Source organism: Tachypleus tridentatus, chromosome 13 (assembly GCF_004210375.1).
Source record: "Tachypleus tridentatus isolate NWPU-2018 chromosome 13, ASM421037v1, whole genome shotgun sequence".
In the NCBI taxonomy this organism is placed as follows: domain Eukaryota; kingdom Metazoa; phylum Arthropoda; class Merostomata; order Xiphosura; family Limulidae; genus Tachypleus; species Tachypleus tridentatus.
Window position 1 is genome coordinate 114,512,356 of NC_134837.1, and position 22,469 is coordinate 114,534,824.

Consider the following 22,469-nt stretch of genomic DNA (forward strand, 5'->3'; position numbering starts at 1 on the left):
AATATTACCCTGGTACTTAAGCTGAAGTGTGGTGATGAAACATAACCATCGCAAAGTTTTTCCAGTGTGAGTTCGGGAACTAAATGACCTGAAATTGATTTCTCATTTACTTCCATAATTGTACTGCACAGAGTGAGAGATTGTTTTTGTACCACTAAATTTTTCAAACGTTGGAGTACATCTTAACTGTTACATCTTATTTAAGGTTATCCTTCACCGATTTGATACCAGTAAAGTACACGTAAGAAATGACATTATTTTTATAGAATGTTTACATCAGTTTATCAACGTCCTTAATACCAATATCTACCCCCACACACACACACACACACAAAAAAAAGAAAAAGTGAGTGTTCGCCAGTCAACCCTTATTCTATTATACCGTTCACCGGTTGTTACATGGAAGTAATTTACTTTAAGGCTATCTCATAAATACCACTGTAATACTTCATGACTGTCCACTAGATATAACTGTAATACTTCATGACTGTCCCCCAAGATATCACTGTAACATTTAATGACTATCCCCCCCAGATATCATTGTAATATTTAATGACTGTCACCCTAGATACCACTGTAATACTTCAGGACTGTCACCTTAGATATCACTGTAATACTTCAGGACTGTCCGCCATATATCACTGGCACCAAGTGAAATGACATACTTATAATTATGTTCAGTAATGATTATATTTTATAAATAAACGTTTATGGCTAGTACGAACAAATTATTTAAACTGTCAAGAGTAACAGTATTGACTTTTAATAGGAGCTGCGGTACTTTACTAAACTTAACTGATATTTCAGTACAAGTTTCGAACTGGAGGCGAAATAAACAATTCTGTGCATGCAAACAATACATCATTTAATTCAATAAAACATTGGTGTTTGTTTCCATATTGTAAATGGTCTAAAACATCACAACTATCCACCTTCTATAGGAGAAAGAGAGAAGTGACAGGTACTCACAGTGTGAGGGTATGGTTTTATTGTTTCTTTCTTTCAATGAAAATTAAGGCTAAAAACTGTCTCGATTAAGTATTTATAATATAAGTTATAAAACGATCAGTTTTATGTTTGGTTTGTTAAGCACAAAATTACACAATATAACATTTGTGCTGGGCCCACGACAGTTTAACTTGCATCTCTTGCCTTAGCACCTTTCAGTGGAGTTTTTGACTCCTCTAATTTATTCATCTGTTGTTTTTTTCTTGGACTTAACTTTATTACACTTTAGATTATTAGTCCTAATGAACTTACGCTATTCTGTCTTCACGGTATTAGACTTATTTTATATAACTGTCGTTTTTTTTTGTTTAATATCTGTTGCATAATTTCCTGCAACTTTAACCATGACATTTCAGTGTATAAACTATTGTATAATTTTTTTTTTTTTACAGATGTATTGTCTCTCTGAAGTAGATCATATGTTGTGCTTGTGACAGCATTGCTTCCACTGAAAAATTAACAGTATCTATATGAGTGGATCTTCAAGAATGATGAATGCTAAAGCTGGACCATGACTAATATTTTTATTCAGTCTGACAATCACCAGTTGAACACAACTTGTTTAGTGCAGAGAATGACTTCAGATGATAACACAGTCTAACAACTCCTATTACCACATGTACGTTCTGAGGTGTTGGCTAATAATGAACAGATTCAGTCTGTATAACCTGTGTTTACATTCCCTAAGAAACTTGCTTTGGTTGGTCAATAATGAACAGTTTCAGCCTGTATACACTCTGGTTACATTCTTTAAGAAACTTGAATGTAATAGCCAATAATAAACAATTTCAGTTTGCAGACACTGTCCATTTACTTTCCCTAAGAAACTTGCTTGAATTGGCCAGTAATGAATAGTTTCAGTCCGTGTACATTGTCTGTTACATTTCCTTAGAAAGTTGCCTGTTTACAGAACAGGTTTTCATCTTAAAGGTCGTCTTTTCTGAAATGATTCAGGATTTTATTTCGCTCAACTCATCGGACATCTTTCCACGTGTGACCATATCACTCAAGTTGGTAAATCCACATGCAGGTGTAATGAGCTCTTAAAAATAATTGTATTTATAAAATAATGAATAAATTCGTACATACTTAAATTCACTGTTGACAAAAATAAACGTGTTTTAAGTAGCGTAGTTTCATCAAACTAGCCAGTGGTTTATTTGTGTTGTCCACCAGGGGTATCGAAACATTTTTTTTATCATGGTAAGCTTTTGTACATATTTATGAGCAAATGGGGAGATCCTTATAAGTAACTTTATTTTGCTAAATGTTACATAAATATATTCATCATTTTCACTGATAAAGCAATTACCAACTTTGTTTCCATCTTTACTTGTTTGTTAGGAGCAGAACTACACAATAGATCATCTGTACTATACCCACCACTTGAAGAAACCGATATTTAGTGTTACAAACCTATAGGTGTGGGTTTTACTTTGTGAAACATATGGTATAACTTCACCTCAAAACTAGGGTCTAGCTTAAAATAATTACATATTTGAGGTAACAAAGTGAATATCACATTGTTGCATTAGACATTGATGTATATATGTCACAGTTGATGTACATTTCGTAAAATCTTATAGTTTAATCATTTTGGATTCCCAAACTACATCATACAACTAGAAGTTTATTCCTGATGATAAAAATAAATGAAATTACAGATTTTTTAAAACAACAACAAATGCTGTATGTAAAGTTGTATCAATCCATTTGGTATTTCATTGTACTGAATGTAAAGGAAAAATAAATATTAAACAACAGAAACTTTTGATAAAATTAAAGATACTTTTATTAACACCTCTCGATCTTAATAAAGCTTACAACGCTACCTCATTTTCGATTGTGGAATCACTGGAGAAATCCGAATACACAAATAAATATATACATTCAACTGTCCATTCACAATATTTTTGATAGTTTTCTTTCTGAAGGACATGGTGTTTAAATGAGATGGTCTCTTACTCCTTGTCGTATCCTCCTGTCCTTTAGTTCCTCGGCCTGGCATGGCCAAGCGCGTAAGGCGTGCGACTCGTAATCCGAGGGTCGCGGGTTCGCACCCGCGTCGCGCTAAACATGCTCGCCCTCCCAGCCGTGGGACGTTATAATGTTTCGGTCAATCCCACTATTTGTTGGTAAAAGAGTAGCCCAAGAGTCGGCGGTGGGTGGTGATGACTAGCTGCCTTCCCTCTAGTCTTACACTGCTAAATTAGGGACAGCTAGCACAGATAGCCCTCGAGTAGCTTTGTGCGAAATTCCAAAAACAACAACAACAATCTTTAGTTCCTCTTACCTGATTAGATAGGTGGTCTAGTGAGTCTATTGTTAGTGGTTCTCTACAAAAAAAAAACCACAAAACCATAGATTATTGTTAGGTTGACTTTTAGATGGAAAACTTTTCTGTACTTACTTGGTTGACCATTCTTTCACTAATTTACTTGTAAAGTTGGTCCTGTCTTTGACAGTCTGTCCTTCTCCATCCTTCAAACCATATAATTGACTCTTTTTCAATACAATGTTTGATATTCAAATACAGATTTAATTTTTTAATTAATCCTGTCTTGAGACAAGAAATGTTCCATCATATCTTATCACCTTAAAGAGAGCGAGTATTGTAAGAGTTAACGTGACAGTGGTTTTTACATCATCGCAACTGATTTATGTTTGACAACTACATGTTGTAGTATTTGTTTCACTATGACTCAGTCACTGGATATTAATGGTATGATTCTCATACTCACTCATAGTAACTTTCAGAAATAAAGCTGATTGAGAAATAAAAGACTAACATTGGATAGCTACTTTACGTACGTCGTGGAATGTATTTAAATCCTCCAATCAAGAATCGTATTTAACTTTGTTATATAATATTTTTTTGTCATGGTGTGAATTCCCTAGTTATACATTCTTATATGTGTAGAAACATTAAAACTATTCCTGTATGGATATATGTCACATGATTTGTCTATACTATACTCATGTCAACAGTTATTACAGCTATATGTGAGTACAGAGAAGAACCTTGGTTTACTCCACATCACATACACTATAAATACTGGGATAACTTTTACGTTAAAGGTTATTATACCTATATGTGCGTATAGAGAAAAAACATGTCAGTCCATATCACACACTATAAAGTTGTGACTGTACTTTAATATTTATCACCGTAAAACTGTAAACATTGATAGTGCTCTAGTAGTTGTTACTGTGAAAGGTATATGTTGTTCTATTATGATACCCCTCGTATAGTTTAAAAAAAACTTGTGGGTATTTGTTATCCACGACTGTGTATATATAAATATGGAAGTTTATATCTATGTTTAGCAGCCGCAGTAGTATTGAAACCCGTAACATATCTCTATGGTGATTTTTAATCAGAAACTTTCCCTCGTGGTTGGAATTACTTTTAAGATTTGATATTTGTTTTGCGCACACCGCCCATTCTTAGGGTATCCTCTTTTTCTGTTGTCCTCTTTGTTTTTCATTAGACATTGTTGATAGAAAGCCACGGAACAGAACAGTCAGCATAGATAGCCCTCGAGTAGCTTTGTGCGAAATTCCGAAACAAACAAACACAGCAGTCGACATCTTCTGTTGACAAATTTATCGTCTGGTTCACAGACTTGTAATTAACGGTTTCTCCTAAATACATTTCGTAATCTTTCAGATCCGTTAGATGCTCGACAGATACTTAACCCAATGGAACACCAACGGTGGGCGAGAAATTAATCAAGAAATATTCCTCTCCCCTCCCAAGGATTTCATAACAATATCAGGTCTAGCTGTTAGATTGTATAAATATAATATAACAGCGACAGCGTGAAAAGAAAGGTTTGTATTACACCCATACATAAAGATGATGAGCCACATTTGTTAGTGACAGGATTTTGTGAAAATTTGTCGTTTTGATGGTATCAACACTGACAGTTATAACGTAGTAGTATCTAGGTTAAAAGAACTTTAGTGAAAATAACGTTATAATATGTAAACCACACTACATATGCTTTATATGTAGCACACGAGGCCTTTCGCTCAGTAGTAGGCGGCGTTTTTAATCTTTCAAAGAGCAACTCATTTCACAAACCATGGTGTGTCGTGTCAATTCAGGTTATATTCGTCTCTACTTTCAATTAGATGTTTTAAAAAGGTAAAGAACTCTTCCAGTTATATCTACGTTCGCAGTTCAATCTTTTCAAGAAAGAAAATTCTACTTAAGGTTTTTCTCTTCGTCAAGTGCTATTGGTCTTAAAATTATTAAAGAAATGAAGAAAACGTTCCATATATTGTTATCATTATTATGGATACCGTTCAGTTTCTCATCGTTTACAACAGATATATTTTTTATTATTACTATTTCACTGTTCTCTTCTTTCTAATAGCTGAAAGATTGTGTAAAAAGATGAGTTGAGAAATACACAACTAAATTTTTACCAAATGATTTTGTAAATATAACTAACATTGTACCTCTAATCATACTTTTGAATGTTCGTCCATCCTCGACAAGGAAACTCGAAATTATGAAAGTTTTAAAAAGACTTAAAGTAGGGAGATAAAAGTGTACATATTTTAACAAAAATGTCTCATAAATAAAACCATTATAACTAACATGGTGGAAAAAGCACGTTAAAATACAGCGAGAAACTTGCACCGGTAGTTTGTTCTTATGTTATACATACATTAGTGCATTAAGTTTAGTTAACAGTTTTTCTTATCTTTAGTTTTAGGTTGACCTCAACGTTGAGGGATTGACAATCCTCAACGTGGACGTGGTGATGAAACAACTGAAGGATCACCGATGTGTGTTGAGAATGAAAGACGTTACAGCCCGCAAGTTTTGTTTTGGTATTATTTTATGTATAGTTAGATTATTGATTGATATCAGTGTACTTACGGTATTGCGAAGAAAGTTATAATTCGAATTACATATAATTATGTGTTATAAGAGACCATATGTTACGGTTACAACATATACTGCTGTTTCTGAGCTGCGTACGATAGTGAAATAACAGTAATTACTGTTTTGTATATGTATAAAACAAATTTTGAAATTCATGTTAGTAAGAATAACATTTTTGGCGGACCAAGTTCATTTTCAGGATTTTACAAGGAGGACAAATGTTTCCAAAAGGGGTGGTCGTAAATCAAGAACAAAGATACAGTTAATGTGCGAAAGTTTAGGTTTATATTGAAGTGTAAAACTTATCTTATTGATGAAATAAGAAGATGATCTATTTACAATTAAATTATTTATTATTCCAAATACAAGATAAACCAGACTAAATATGAAGTGGAAATAAATATATATTTATTAAAACCTTCCAATTAAAAACTTCATCTATTTACAATTAAGTTGTTTTTTTATTCTAAATACAAAATAAACAAGATTAAATATAAAGTGCAAATAAATATATTCATTAAAACTTTCTCAAGTCATGTCAGGTTAATACTTCGGTCCAGCCAAAGAAAACTATGAACTTCATTCCTTCTTACTACATGTGCACGACTCACACGAGCAAGTTCTCCTTCTACAAAAGACGTAGGAATCGTGTTAAGTTAGTTATTAAATCACCAATTCGATTTTTTTTAGAGATATTTGTCCTTTAACTTAAGAAATTAAAGTATCAAGTCCAACGAGATATCCACAACTTAGGAGAGTTGAAGTTTAACTTTAACTATTAAACTGAAAAAAACATAGATGATAGAAAGAGACAACAAATTCTAGAAAAGTAAATGTAGCATGCACTGTAAGGGGTGGTGTGGTTACTCATTATTAATATTAAATGTCACAAGGTTAAAGGTTACCGTTCACTTTTTTCTCCAGTTACTTTAAAAAGGTAGTTATATTCGTGAACACTTGCACAGACTTGCTTTACCGTCCTTTTTGTTGCACGCAGTGTACTTGCACCCATCTTCCTTTCCGCGCTTCCACTCTTCACTGCAAGTGCACATCTTATCTTTAGTAGAAACGCATGAAATGTTTACATAGAAGAGAGCTTTAAAATTAATATCAAAAAGATAGATTTACTAATAGTGTTTACCATACGTTTGTACAATCTCACCAGACACTTACCACCACACTTTCAGGCTGGATCAGGCATGATTAAGAACTGTCGAACAAACTAACAAACAAAATTGAACAACATCCTTCCTTTTTAGGTATTATATTGAGCGTGCGAACGTTTCATGTGCAAAATAAGAAGTAGAGTAACCAATCATAGTTCACTATTTGGCACGATATATTCCTTTTGGTTCAGTAAAATATCGAACGTTTCCACTAGATATTCTCAGCTTGAAAACAGGCAAACTTCTATACACCTCCATATTTGATTTGTGTTTTAAAGTTGTTTAGTAAATAGTTTAATTCTGAGCAGAGGTAGGAAACTTATTTTCCTATATCGACACGTGTCTTAAGTACACAAGAATCGGTGTAATAAAGACGTTTTGTGAAGAAAGTGAAGAAGAAATACTATCATTGACTCGCTGGGAAAAAAACAACAACAAAACTTTACCCTGAAATATCAAATACTGAAGGTGGACATACCCAACTTGAGAAGACAAATCAAGCATTGTTAAAAACGTGTTAGATGAGTGTGTTTGTAGGGGTTGATGAGTCGAGTTTTATTACACGTTCATGGTACCCAAACAGAATATGACTTACAGAGAGACATGAAGGTTTTTGAGATCTTTAAGTTATAAAACCAGTATGAATGTCTTGAACACATATAGACTTTCTAAGTTATAAAAGTTATACTTTATATTGAGATAGCCCAATGTGTAGCTATCTTTACTCTGCTCACCACGGGTATCGAAACCTGGTTTCCAGTGCTCTACGTCCGCAGACATAACAATGTGCCACTAGGGGACATTTTGAGAGTAATTCAGTTTTGTTTAACTTTCATGATCACGATGAAGAAAACATCGTATGCAAGGTTTTCTTTAAACACGTGATACAAACCGGTGATACCAGACAGAGGTGTGAGAGACAAGTTAAAAGTTGGGGCTCGGCCCCTCTGCTTCTACGCCACTGCAAGAAATCTATAAAAATATGGTGATAGGAAAGAGTTGAATAAATTATAATATAAACTTACATTTAAACTGAAGTAAGATATTTAATAAAATAGCTTAAAACAGTTGAGTTCTTGAGGTATAACTGTTTAAATATCTGTTAAAGGTTTTCTCAGTGTAAGTACCACAAGGTTTTATCACATGAGTAGTAATATCCCAAATATACCAAGTAAAGACTTCTGTACAGATGCAATTTTCGAATCAAGATGAAGATATACTAGAAAAAAGAAAACATATCTCCAGTCTCGTTGATTTTTATCAAAAATTTTGGACCTAATGGTTTCTTATGCTTCTAAAGAAGCTCATTAAAGTAGTCTCAGTATAAATAGAAAGTTCACGATGACGTCAAGAAATTAGTAACTTAGTATATTAGTTATAAACAAGAGTAAGTAATTAGTTAAGTGAATTATTATTTTATGTGTGAATGGTCGAGCGAAGAGTGGTCAAGTTTACAATAAAAGTTAATCAGCATTTGTTATCAATCGAGGCGACATTAAAGCTTCAACCATGCATAATATGGAGCTGATAGACAGTAGAGGGAAGGCACGTAGCAAAGAGCCCTCTCCGTCACATCTTGATCCTTGGTTGATCCTTTTTACAAATGCATCATCATGAATCCGGAAAATCCGGATATTGTAATAAAATATTGCTAGAATTGATTTTTTTGTATACCTTTTAAATACTGCTAATAAAACTGTGTGGAAAAAACATAAATCAGCGTACTGGTTCTACCTTACAAACATTGTTTTTAAAATTATGTGGAAAAAAACATAAGTCAACGTACGGATCCTATCTTAGAAATATTGTTCATAAAATTATGTGGAGAAAACATAGGTGAACGCATTAGTTCTACCTTACAAATATTGTTCATAAAGAGAAAGGACATTTGGAAAAATATGTTACTTGTGGTGATATTATGTTTTGTTTTCGTGGTGAAATCTACGAGATATATTGAGAGTGGACTGAAGTCACTACTCTACAAAGTGATGGAATATTTTTAAATTATTGTAATTTCAATGTAAATTCAGATAAAATATAATAAGTGAAAATTTTTATATTTGTTATATATTTTATCTATATACATGTTATCACAATTAACCATAATGTAAAAATCAGTTAATGGGTGAAATAAACAAACACTGGGTGTAGCAAAGCTACACGAGAGCTATCGACGCTACCTGTCCCGAATTTAGTAGTGTAAGATTAGAGAGAAAATAACTAGTCATAATCACCCGCCACTAACTTTTGGACCACTCTTTTACCATTGAATAGTACGATTTATTCTCACATTAGAACGCCACCACTGCTGAAAGGGTAAGCATCTTTGGCACAACGAGGATTCTAACCCGCGACCCTCACATTCCGAGTCGATCGTTCTAACCACCTAGCCACGTCATGTTAGCTTCATGGTGACATCGTGGTTAGAAGGTCAGTTTAAATGACCTAGCCAATATTTCGACAGTTAAATGTGCACAAGAGAATCTAATTGGGTCTGTGATATGACGATCAATTAGCGTGTCTCTCGAAGTGTATGGAATGATTTCAAGTCACAAAATTACTCAGTAGCTCAGAAAGCAGGGGCTTCAACGCCCTATATTTGATTTTCCACCAAATGGCCATCTTATGACAATTTGTAAGTTATCAACTGAAATCTCGTGATTTCACAATATCTTTTTTTGTGTATCTCTCATCGATAGCTCAGAAAGCAAGGGTCATTACACCTTTTTGATCTCTTTAGTAACACGTCTAACAAGAAATCCTAGCATATAATAATTAGTAATGAGCCATTATAAATTGTCCAGCTAACGGTCGTAGCTGTCTCTCAATTTTTGACCTAGTGTATTATTATCTGGCGTATCACGAACATTCAGATAAGTGCTTTTAACTCTTTCCTTTCCTTGGCAAGCGTGGGATAAAATGGCAACATCTCGTTCCTTCGATTTGTAGGTCAGATTTCTTCTTGTTCAAGGCAGTGCGGAAAAGCTTCATCGAATTTGTACAGCTTCTAACATGTACTATAGGATTTGCACGTCTTTCAACTGACGTAACTCACATGATAATGAACAAGCGTCTTCCAGCACAAGGAAAGGTTCCATGTGCCAGAAGCAGAACTACTTCAGGACGGATTTTTTTAAACTGTTGATGTGCAAACTCAAGGGCATTAACTAATACATACTTTAACAACTATACACATCTTGAGTCATTGTGTACCGTCTGCTTTCTGTGTACTAAAAATTCTCATTCAGACATGAGTCTTTTACACCTCACATTATCATGGCTATTCCGGTTGGAATTAACAAACTTGACAAGTGTATATTTGACACCTTGTGTTAAGTGCTCAACTATACAGTAAAAGTTGGTTTGATAACGTTATGTGCTTTAGTTCACAAATTCTTGTTACTTTGGTTTATATGTACAACCCTTTGCTCACCATCCACAACTATGTGAAGCCTACATTATTAATTTGTTTAAATTTTTCAAACAGTTTTGAAACGTGGTGACTAAACAATTTCTTTACAACTGGAATAGCGAACGGAACAGCCACTACTTTATTTTTTATTCACTGAAATTACTTTTTCTTGTGAGTCAAAGTAAACTACCAGATAAATAAATACATAAAGTTACCTTATCCCTTTTTACAACTCAGAAAACATTTGACTCTTAAAATTACCTTTTTATATATGTGAATGTTTACAAAACACCTAGTTTCTGATCAATGGATAAACTAAAACTTACTACTTTAAGAGGCACTCAACGATTATTGTTAACGTAACGGTTCACTAAATGATTAGCTAGTTAGCTAATAATAATCAATATAATGGCTATAAATACTTATACTGTATCTGTCATTCTCTTCTTTGAAGATCCAATGTGCACATGCATCAAAGAGTGCACGTGTACCAAGCAAGACGGATGTAAGTGCATCACGTGCAACAACGTAAAAACAAACTGAGAATAGTTGCAAGTGCAAATATAGGAAAACTTTTCTTACGACATAAGTACCTGTTTAAAATTTTAACTTGCGGGTGTGGTTTACGTCTTTATTCTTAGTTTTAACTTTAGATATTAATATTGGCCGCTTTTAATTCATCATTATATACTTAGTATCCATGTTTAATTTGAAGGTGGGGAGACGCTGTAAGCTTGTCCCGTCTACTTACTAACACATTACTATTGTTGTTGTTACTAAAGTCTGGCTACAGAGAATGTCTCACTGGGGTTTCAACAGTCTAGACTTTATATGGATGAATGATAAAATATTTATATTAATTTAATTTATTTACTGTAACTTTGTACTCACCTGGATATTGTAAATATACTGGATTGTGAACATATTTCAACAACACTTTATATTATTATTTTACTTAATGTGGCTCACATTTGGATACAAACAAAGTTGTTTCTCGTGTTTAAGGAAGTTAATCTAAATTGCAGAACATAACTAAGGGGAACTGGTAAGTGAAACTTGATACCAGCTTCAAATTATCACAATAAACCTTCACTTCGGTAGTTCTTTTGCTTTAACGTTGTATCTCGTACGTTAAAGAATTTAGATGTAAGATAGTGTGATGAGAAATCTAAACTGATTGTTTAATTCATCTTGCGTTTTTAAAGAAAATATTGAATAACGAGTGAAGATTAACTACAGGGTTTGTGTGTCTACACGTGTTGTTTATTTATGATTTCTAAACATCAACCACAAAGTAACGTTTCTAGCAAAACTAGCTATTAATGTATGATAACATAAGTGTGTTAACTTTTGCTTAATTTATGCCACTTATATGTTAAAGTCCTACGGGCACATGTGGCAAGGGGTAATGATACTGTTTCACACTAAAATGGTAATTTTTAAGTTACTACTACTTATTAATAATTATATATAAAAAAAAGATTCACTGTTTGATACTATATCATTTCAGTGAAATTGGTTTACACTAAAGTTAACACAGGGGGTTCATCAGGGCTATCCGTTGTTCCCTTCGTTTTATGTGTTGATGATCGAATGCCTGCTCTCTCATCTCCATCACTCAGTTTCGGTGCGTGGCCTCCAGTTGCCGGGAGTGGGGGTGTGAGTATTAAGTATGTTTCCCATGTGGACGTTGTGAACTTGTTCCTCGCGAACTCAACATCTCTGGGTTCGGCGCTGGCCATCGTCCATCGTTACTCTCAGGTCAGTGCTGCCCAGCCCAACCTTGCCAAGTTTCGGGCTCGTTGGTCAGGCAAATGGGCCTCGGCTGCTGACTCCGCATTTGGACTGGATTGGACCTTTTCCACAGTCACTTGCTTTGGAGTTCGTTTTCTTACGCGCCCTGAGGCTGCCTGGGTTAAGTGGTGCTTTGTTTGTTTGTTTGTTTTTGGAATTTCGCACAAAGCTACTCGAGGGCTATCTGTGCTAGCCGTCCCTAATTTAGCAGTGTAAGACTAGAGGGAAGGCAGCTAGTCATCACCACCGCCAACTCTTGGGCTACTCTTTTACCAACGAATAGTGGGATTGACCATAACATTATTACGCCCACACGGCTGGGAGGGCGAGCATGTTTGGCGCGAACCCGCGACCCTCAGATTACGAAGCGCACGCCTTAACGCGCTAGGCCATGCCGGGCCCGTTAAGTGGTGCAGCGTGTTCGTTCGGCAATTCACGATTATTGTTACTGCCCTGCTAATATGTTTGACAGGGCCGAAATGGTGAGGAGGATACTCTCGTTGGTCTAGTACCTTGAGGCTATTCTTCCTCTGAATGATCGCACTGCGCGGACTGTCGAGCGGCATATTTTCTCCTTCCTGTGGGGTGGCAGGCCTGAGGCTGTGTCTCGGCTTTCCTTGACCCTATCGCCTCGCAGGGGAGGTCTGGGCATCCCATGTGTCCATACCCAGTGTATTCTCTTTTCCTGTCCACCAGCTTTCGTTGTTTGTCTTCTGAGGGTCATCCCTGTTACCACCTCACCAGATTCTTGGTTGGCACGGGTCTCAGGCTTTTTCGTGTTTCACCAAGCCTGCAAACACCGACGTGTTTTGACCCTCCCTCCTGGTACGTGGACGCTGCGCGGCGATTTGACACTGTCGTATCGCGTTCGATGATGTTCCGACAGATTCCCGTTCCCTCTATCGCCTGCTGGCCCCTGGATGTACCCACAGGATAGAGCAATACCACCCTACTCTTCCGTTGGACGTTATTTGAAGCCGTGTTGTGTCTCACAGATTGAAAAACAAAAAATTGTCTTGCTGGTCACTGTAGAAATGAATTTAGTGTAGAATATATACTACTTACACTCGTGCTAATTTGTGGTTTTGGAGATAAAATGGGAAGGGTTTGTGAGGAACGAATTACAGAAGCATAGAAAGAATGCATGTTGCTATTTGCAATAATTTTTTTTATTTTATTATGAACTTGTACCTTTATTGCAATACGAAGGAAGCCAATCTTTGGTGCGGTGTAATTCACTTTTATTACATGGATGACAAACAATCTTTGGTAGGTTGTAATTCATTTCTGCATGATAAAGGATATTGGTTAGTTCTACTTTTCCAGAAAGAGACAACAGAAAGGTCAGGAAATATCTGTTTACAGTAATAATTCATCGTAAAGACTAAAATATTTTGAGTTGTTTTTTTTTCAGAATGCACGAATCGTTTCCGGGTTTAAAGCGATAGGTAATAATAACAGGAGGAGTTCATTTGAAACTTTAAAGTTTCTCTGTTTTCCAATTGAATATTATCTTTCTTAATCGTCGGTCGATTTCAGTATATTTATATTCTCTTCGTAACATGGTTTGTATTCAATCTTATTATGGTTGTCTATTACATCTGCACGTATATTCTTTATTCTCAGAACTCGACTGTAGGTAACGTTTTTATTCAGTGTGAGCAGGGTAACAGCTTTTATAGTGGATAAAAAGGAGATATACTATTACTAAAGTACAAGACAATAGTATGTCACAAAAATACGTTTTAGCAGGGGCGGATTTAAGCCTAAATGACTAGTCAGCTAAAAAGGGGCCAAGTGGGCTCAATATATACCAATATTATACATCAAGTGAAAGCAAATTGAGTCCAAGTCAGCTTTAGCAGATCATTAAATCTACAGCTGCTTTTTAGTAGTAGATTTCAAGAAAGAGGAGTAAATACATAGCAGGTCAACCCATAAAGTACAATAATGCAAGACTGGTTGTCCTATAATTTATTTTATGTTAATAGAAATACTTTGTTATTTACAATAATGTGTGTTGCCCTCACAGGATATCTGCACAAAATATCTTGACTGTCAACATGTTGACACACTGGATGTACACAAATGGAAATGCAAAGATAAACTGCTTTTTAAAGATGCACCACCTAAACTTGTTTGCAAAGTACAGATTTCTATAACGATGGAGTTTCAACAATTAGTATGTTCTTGTTGAAATGAAGTTGTTAAATCTATCCTCATTGTGAAGATTTTTCCAAGTTTTTATCTTATAACAGATGTACACTGATATTATTATAAAACATGCTGTGATATGAATTTGTTCTTAGTTGAAACTTTTCTGTAAAACTCATTACACGGTTTACTTTTGTATGATACGATGTTCTGTCACATGGTTAACCCTGTGTATCTAAGGGTGGTTCATAGCATGGTTTATTCTTATGTATCATATGATCGTCCTTCAATGTAACTAGCTACAAAAGTTTCTGTAATACATATTAGTGAATAAAACACTTGACAAGAAACATTTGTACAGCAATATGCATAGTGGTAAAAGTTATAAGAACTCTGATGGAGATAAGGTGACCCAGTGGTTACTTGCCACATCTGTAATTTTAGCTATTCCTTGAGACTTAATGATTCTATTTTTGGATACCTGGTTAAAGGAAAGAAATAAAAATTCTCTTTGTCTATATTTTAAATGTTCAGAGAACACCTACTTTTAGTGTACTACCAACTGTAACTTTAAAAGTGTCAAACTTAGTAACACAGAGTACATGATAAGATCAAAATTAGCAAAACCATTTTAAGTAGGTAACTATGTATTGTCATATTCCTTTATACAAGCCCATTTGTTACCAATAAAACTTTATTAACATTTTTGGTTTCAAAGCTTACAGGATTTCAAAATAACATTACTAATCTGGTTACTGCAATTTAAACAAGCTCCGAATTAAGGTTGTTCAGTGTCATTACAATCATTTAAGTTGGAGGTTTGATAATTTTCTATAAAACATAATAAAGGTACATGAAGTAATATGTCTATCTATACCACTCCACTTGCTACAATAACTAATATTAAAGAGGTATTTATTATCTAATCTTATATAAATATAAAAACCTACAATAACTTCACTGGTCTTGATAACTTCTGATTTAACAAAGAAAGGAAGGAGCATTTAAAGTAACATACAGTAAAAGTGTTATTAGTTTAAAAATGGAGTATTTATAAAAAACAACATTAAAGCATTATCTATCCTACCAATATAACTAGAACCATTTACAATCTAAAGCTATTTCTTAATAACAAATTATAAAAAATTAGGGTCACATTAATTACAGCTTATGTAACATAATATCAAATATTTCAAGAATTATAAAAAAATTCTTATTACCATTTTCACTAGGAATGAGACATACATTAAATAAGGTCAAATACTCTAGTTGGCTGCCCAATTAGATTTACACATTTTTAAGATAGGTTACTAAATGTGGCCATATAAACTGAAAAAAAGCTGCATATACAGTGTGGTTCTAAATAGGTTATTACATAACTATTTCTTGAAAATGAGAATGATTAAAAGTACCAGAGTTCCTGCCATCTAACATCAGTGAAAATGTTAGTATAGTAGTAGTAAACATCACCAGATGGCTACCAATACAATGCCTATTATGTGCAACACACATGCACTTAGTAACATGCATACTAAATACAGACATTAAATGTTAATGAAATAGATATTTTATTCATAGCAAACCTAACATCCAGTTAGACTGGGTAGGAAAATAACTTACCAGATCATTTAATTATTCCATCCTAGTTTTCTCTAAATCGAAATTTTACTTTATTTACAAACAAAATCCAAACACTGATGTCTGCAGGACATTATGAAGTGGGCAAGATAACAAAATGGTATAACACCATAACTAGGGAAATAGAAAAATCTATAGACATTCACAAACCCAATCACTGAATTGTATAAAGCTATTACACCACTGAAGGTCATGAAACTGTTGAGTTTCTTTTCTTTCAATACAAAAATTTAAATATACCTGTAACAGATACACAACACAAGTCATCTGAAATATTTCTTTATAAAACAACCACCTGAAAGTACTGTACAAGTTACTTCTTTATTGTAAAAAATTTGTAATATTTATAAAAGGAAAAGAAACAGATTTATATAAATAACTTCTTCAAATATACAACAACTAAGTTCAACATCTATTCCACAAAGCTAGTTTTCTAAATTAATTTTGAAACTACATCAGACAGCTTTTACAAGGTACTTGATTTTGCAAAAGATCTTTGACTTCATCTGAGAGTTTGCTTCTTTCCACTTCAATCTGAAAATAAAACCATATTACATTTCACAAAACAGTACATTTCTACAGATCCATTTTACACCAAATATACTTATGCACCTCAAAACATAATTCTAAAAGATATACGTGCATGTGTGTGTTTACATATACACACACACAGTAAGACCCTACTTACTGCTGGCACCCTACTTTAAACTAATTCACTTTCTTCCAGTAAAGATATTACAGTGACTAATTTAAGTTAGATTAACCAATACCTAAATAAAGCATGTATACCTCATTCACTGGTAAGAAACAATGCCTTCAGTTATATATCTCCATACATGTACTGTTAAAATAACCTTGTTTAGAGCTCTGTTTTCAGGAACCCTTCCTAAGCATTAAACAGGGTATTACTGTGTGTATCCAAGTGTGTGTGTAACACATACATCTGGATAAACACTTTTACTAGAATACACCAGAACATTCACTTCTGGCAAGAAAAAAAAAAAATGGTAATTTCAGTTGTTTTTGCTTTTCTCTTTACAATTAAAATTATTTATTCTTTAAAACATACACAAATTAAATTCATACTGTCTAATTCACTTCACTATAGATACAGCTTTAATCAATTTTAACGTCCACCTCGGTCAAACAACTATTACACAAAGAAAGATGAGTTACAAGCAACTGATTACTGGTTAGATAATTTATACAAATAATACAAAAACAAGGATGATGATTTCAAGCATTTTTAAAATGAATTATTTCAGTATTGATTTCTAGCTACCATATAACTAATATGATCCTAGGAGCTAATGTATTTTATTAACTTCTGCATTTAAATAAGTACAGTTTTAAAAAACATTAACATATGGAAGTAACAACTGAATTATTTAATCACTTATGCCTAACTGAAAATTGTTAGTCATCTTTATAGACAAATTCATATTGTCAAAGAAGGTTTGGAAATTATCACATAATACAGAATGTAAAAATTGTCTGGACACCACCACTCAACACAGAATACAAAACTAAAAAGTCTGGACACTACCACTCAACACAAAATACAAAACTAACAAGGTCTGGACACTACCACTCAACACAAAATACAAAACTAACAAGGTCTGGACACTACCACTCAACACAGAACACAAAACTAACAAGGTCTGGACACTACCACTCAACACAGAACACAAAACTAACAAGGTCTGGACACTACCACTCAACACAGAATACAAAACTAACAAGGTCTGGACACTACTACTCAACATAGAATACAAAACTACAACGTCTCGACACTACCACTCAACACAGAATATAAACTAACAAGGTCTGGACACTACCACTCAACACAGAATACAAAACTAACAAGGTCTGGACACTACCATTCAACACAGAATATAAACTAACAAGGTCCACTCAACACAGAACACTAACAAGGTATGGACACTCAACACAGAATACAAAACTAACAAGGTCTGGACACTGTCACTCAACACAGAATACAAAACTAACAAGGTCTGGACACTGTCACTCAACACAGAATACAAAACTAACAAGGTCTGGACACTGTCACTCAACACAGAATACACAACTAACAAGGTCTGGACACTGTCTCAACACAGAACTACAAAACTAACAAGGTCTGGACACTGTCACTCAACACAGAATACAAAACTAACAAGGTATGGACACTGTCACTCAACACAGAATACAAAACTAACAAGGTCTGGACACTGTCACTCAACACAAAATACAAAACTAACAAGGTCTGGACACTGTCACTCAACACAGAATACAAAACTAACAAGGTCTGGACACTGTCACTCAACACAGAATACAAAACTAACAAGGTCTGGACACTACCACTCAACACAGAATACAAAACTAACAAGGTCTGGACACTACCACTCAACACAGAATACAAAACTAACAAGGTCTGGACACTGGTCTGGACACTGTCACTCAACACAGAATACAAAACTAACAAGGTCTGGACACTGTCACTCAACACAGAATACAAAACTAACAAGGTCTGGACACTGAATACACTCAACACAGAATACAAAACTAACAAGGTCTGGACACTACCACACAGAATACAAAACTAACAAGGTCTGGACACTACCACTCAACAAATACAAAACTAACAAGGTCTGGACACTACCACTACAAAACAACAAGGTCAACTGTCACAGAATACAAAACTAACAAGGTCTGGACACTGTCACTCAACACAGAATACAAAACTAACAAGGTCTGGACACTGTCACTCAACACAGAATACAAAACTAACAAGGTCTGGACACTGTCACTCAACACAGAATACAAAACTAACAAGGTCTGGACACTGTCACTCAACACAGAATCAACAAGGTCACACTACAAAACTACACAACAAGGTCTGGACACTGTCACTCAACACAGAATACAAAACTAACAAGGTCTGGACACTGTCACTCAACACAGAATACAAAACTAACAAGGTCTGGACACTGTCACTCAACACAGAATACAAAACTAACAAGGTCTGGACACTGTCACTCAACACAGAATACAAAACTAACAAGGTCTGGACACTGTCACTCAACACAGAATACAAAACTAACAAGGTCTGGACACTGTCACCACTCAACACAGAATACAAAACTAACAAGGTCTGGACACTACCACTCAACACAGAATACAAAACTAACAAGGTCTGGACACTGTCCACTCAAACAGAATACAAAACTAACAAGGTCTGGACACTGTCACTCAACACAGAATACAAAACTAACAAGGTCTGGACACTGTCACTCAACACAGAATACAAAACTAACAAGGTCTGGACACTACCACTCAACACAGAATACAACAAGGTCTAACAAGGTCTGGACACTGTCACTCACTCAACACAGAATACAAAACTAACAAGGTCTGGACACTGTCACTCAACACAGAATACAAAACTAACAAGGTCTGGACACTGTCACTCAACACAGAATACAAAACTAACAAGGTCTGGACACTGTCACTCAACACAGAATACAAAACTAACAAGGTCTGGACACTGTCACTCAACACAGAATACAAAACTAACAAGGTCTGGACACTACCACTCAACACAGAATACAAAACTAACAAGGTCTGGACACTGTCACTCAACACAGAATACAAAACTAACAAGGTCTGGACACTGTCACTCAACACAGAATACAAAACTAACAAGGTCTGGACACTGTCACTCAACACAGAATACAAAACTAACAAGGTCTGGACACTGTCACTCAACACAGAATACAAAACTAACAAGGTCTGGACACTACCACTCAACACAGAATACAAAACTAACAAGGTCTGGACACTACTCAACACAGAATACAAAACTAACAAGGTCTGGACACTGTCACTCAACACAGAATACAAAACTAACAAGGTCTGGACACTACCACTCAACACAGAATACAAAACTAACAAGGTCTGGACACTGTCACTCAACACAGAATACAAAACTAACAAGGTCTGGACACTGAATACACTCAACACAGAATACAAAACTAACAAGGTCTGGACACTGTCACTCAACACAGAATACAAAACTAACAAGGTCTGGACACTGTCACTCAACACAGAATACAAAACTAACAAGGTCTGGACTCAACACAGAATACAAAACTAACAAGGTCTGGACACTACCACTCAACACAGAATACAAAACTAACAAGGTCTGGACACTACCACTCAACACAGAATACAAAACTAACAAGGTCAGAATACAAAACTAACAAGGTCTGGACACTGTCACTCAACACAGAATACAAAACTAACAAGGTCTGGACACTACCACTCAACACAGAATACAAAACTAACAAGGTCTGGACACTGTCACTCAACACAGAATACAAAACTAACAAGGTCTGGACACTGTCACTCAACACAGAATACTAAAACTAACACAGGTCTGGACACTGTCACTCAACACAGAATACAAAACTAACAAGGTCTGGACACTACAACACAGAATACAAAACTAACAAGGTCTGGACACTGTCACTCAACACAGAATACAAAACTAACAAGGTCTGGACACTGTCACTCAACACAGAATACAAAACTAACAAGGTCTGGACACTGAATACACTCAAGGTCTGGACAGAATACAAAACTAACAAGGTCTGGACACTGTCACTCAACACAGAATACAAAACTAACAAGGTCTGGACACTGTCACTCAACACAGAATACAAAACTAACAAGGTCTGGACACTGTCACTCAACACAGAATACAAAACTAACAAGGTCTGGACACTGTCACTCAACACAGAATACAAAACTAACAAGGTCTGGACACTGTCACTCAACACAGAATACAAAACTAACAAGGTCTGGACACTGTCACTCAACACAGAATACAAAACTAACAAGGTCTGGACACTGTCACTCAACACAGAATACAAAACTAACAAGGTCTGGACACTGTCACTCAACACAGAATACAAAACTAACAAGGTCTGGACACTGTCACTCAACACAGAATACAAAACTAACAAGGTCTGGACACTGTCACTCAACACAGAATACAAAACTAACAAGGTCTGGACACTGTCACTCAACACAGAATACAAAACTAACAAGGTCTGGACACTACTCAACACAGAATACAAAACTAACAAGGTCTGGACACTGTCACTCAACACAGAATACAAAACTAACAAGGTCTGGACACTGTCACTCAACACAGAATACAAAACTAACAAGGTCTGGACACTGTCACTCAACACAGAATACAAAACTAACAAGGTCTGGACACTACCACTCAACACAGAATACAAAACTAACAAGGTCTGGACACTACCACTCAACACAGAATACAAAACTAACAAGGTCTGGACACTGTCACTCAACACAGAATACAAAACTAACAAGGTCTGGACACTGTCAACACAGAATACAAAACAACAAGGTCTGGACACTACAAACAGAATACAAAACTAACAAGGTCTGGACACTGTCACTCAACACAGAATACACAAGGTCTGGAACTACAAAGAATACTAACAAGGTCTGGACACTGTCACTCAACACAGAATACAAAACTAACAAGGTCTGGACACTGTCACTCAACACAGAATACAACACAAGGTCTGGACACTACACTCAAACAGAATACAAAACAAGGTCTGGACACTGTCACTCAACACAGAATACAAAACTAACAAGGTCTGGACACTGTCACTCAACACAGAATACAAAACTAACAAGGTCTGGACACTGTCACTCAACACAGAATACAAAACTAACAAGGTCTGGACACTGTCACTCAACACAGAATACAAAACTAACAAGGTCTGGACACTGTCACTCAACACAGAATACAAAACTAACAAGGTCTGGACACTGTCACTCAACACAGAATACAAAACTAACAAGGTCTGGACACTGTCACTCAACACAGAATACAAAACTAACAAGGTCTGGACACTGTCACTCAACACAGAATACAAAACTAACAAGGTCTGGACACTGTCACTCAACACAGAATACAAAACTAACAAGGTCTGGACACTACCACTCAACACAGAATACAAAACTAACAAGGTCTGGACACTGTCACTCAACACAGAATACAAAACTAACAAGGTCTGGACACTACCACTCAACACAGAATACAAAACTAACAAGGTCTGGACACTACCACTCAACACAGAATACAAAACTAACAAGGTCTGGACACTGTCACTCAACACAGAATACAAAACTAACAAGGTCTGGACACTACCACTCAACACAGAATACAAAACTAACAAGGTCTGGACACTGTCACTCAACACAGAATACAAAACTAACAAGGTCTGGACACTGTCACTCAACACAGAATACAAAACTAACAAGGTCTGGACACTACCACTCAACACAGAAT

At 35.4% G+C, this 22,469-nt stretch overlaps 2 protein-coding genes across 12 annotated transcripts in view; one reads left to right on the top strand and one right to left on the bottom strand.

The window, feature by feature from the left end:
* The window catches only part of LOC143239864 (AKT-interacting protein-like), a 34,764-nt gene extending 19,810 nt beyond the window's left edge, over positions 1–14,954 (top strand). For all 10 annotated transcript variants that reach the window (XR_013021412.1, XR_013021413.1, XR_013021414.1 and 7 more), the window contains 2 exons: positions 1,401–1,627; positions 5,730–14,954. Coding sequence is in view for 2 of the 10 variants with exons in the window: in XM_076481453.1 (XP_076337568.1) it covers positions 1,401–1,442 (42 nt within the window). In the remaining 8 variants the exon portion in view is untranslated. The remainder of the gene's footprint in view (positions 1–1,400; positions 1,628–5,729) is intronic.
* Positions 14,955–15,110: 156 nt separating this feature from the next.
* Positions 15,111–22,469, bottom strand: part of LOC143239863 (histidine--tRNA ligase-like) — a 57,773-nt gene continuing 50,414 nt past the window's right edge. For both annotated transcript variants that reach the window (XM_076481448.1, XM_076481445.1), the window contains one exon: positions 15,111–16,606. In XM_076481448.1, coding sequence (XP_076337563.1) covers positions 16,523–16,606 — 84 coding nt within the window. In that variant the 3' untranslated portion in view covers positions 15,111–16,522. The remainder of the gene's footprint in view (positions 16,607–22,469) is intronic.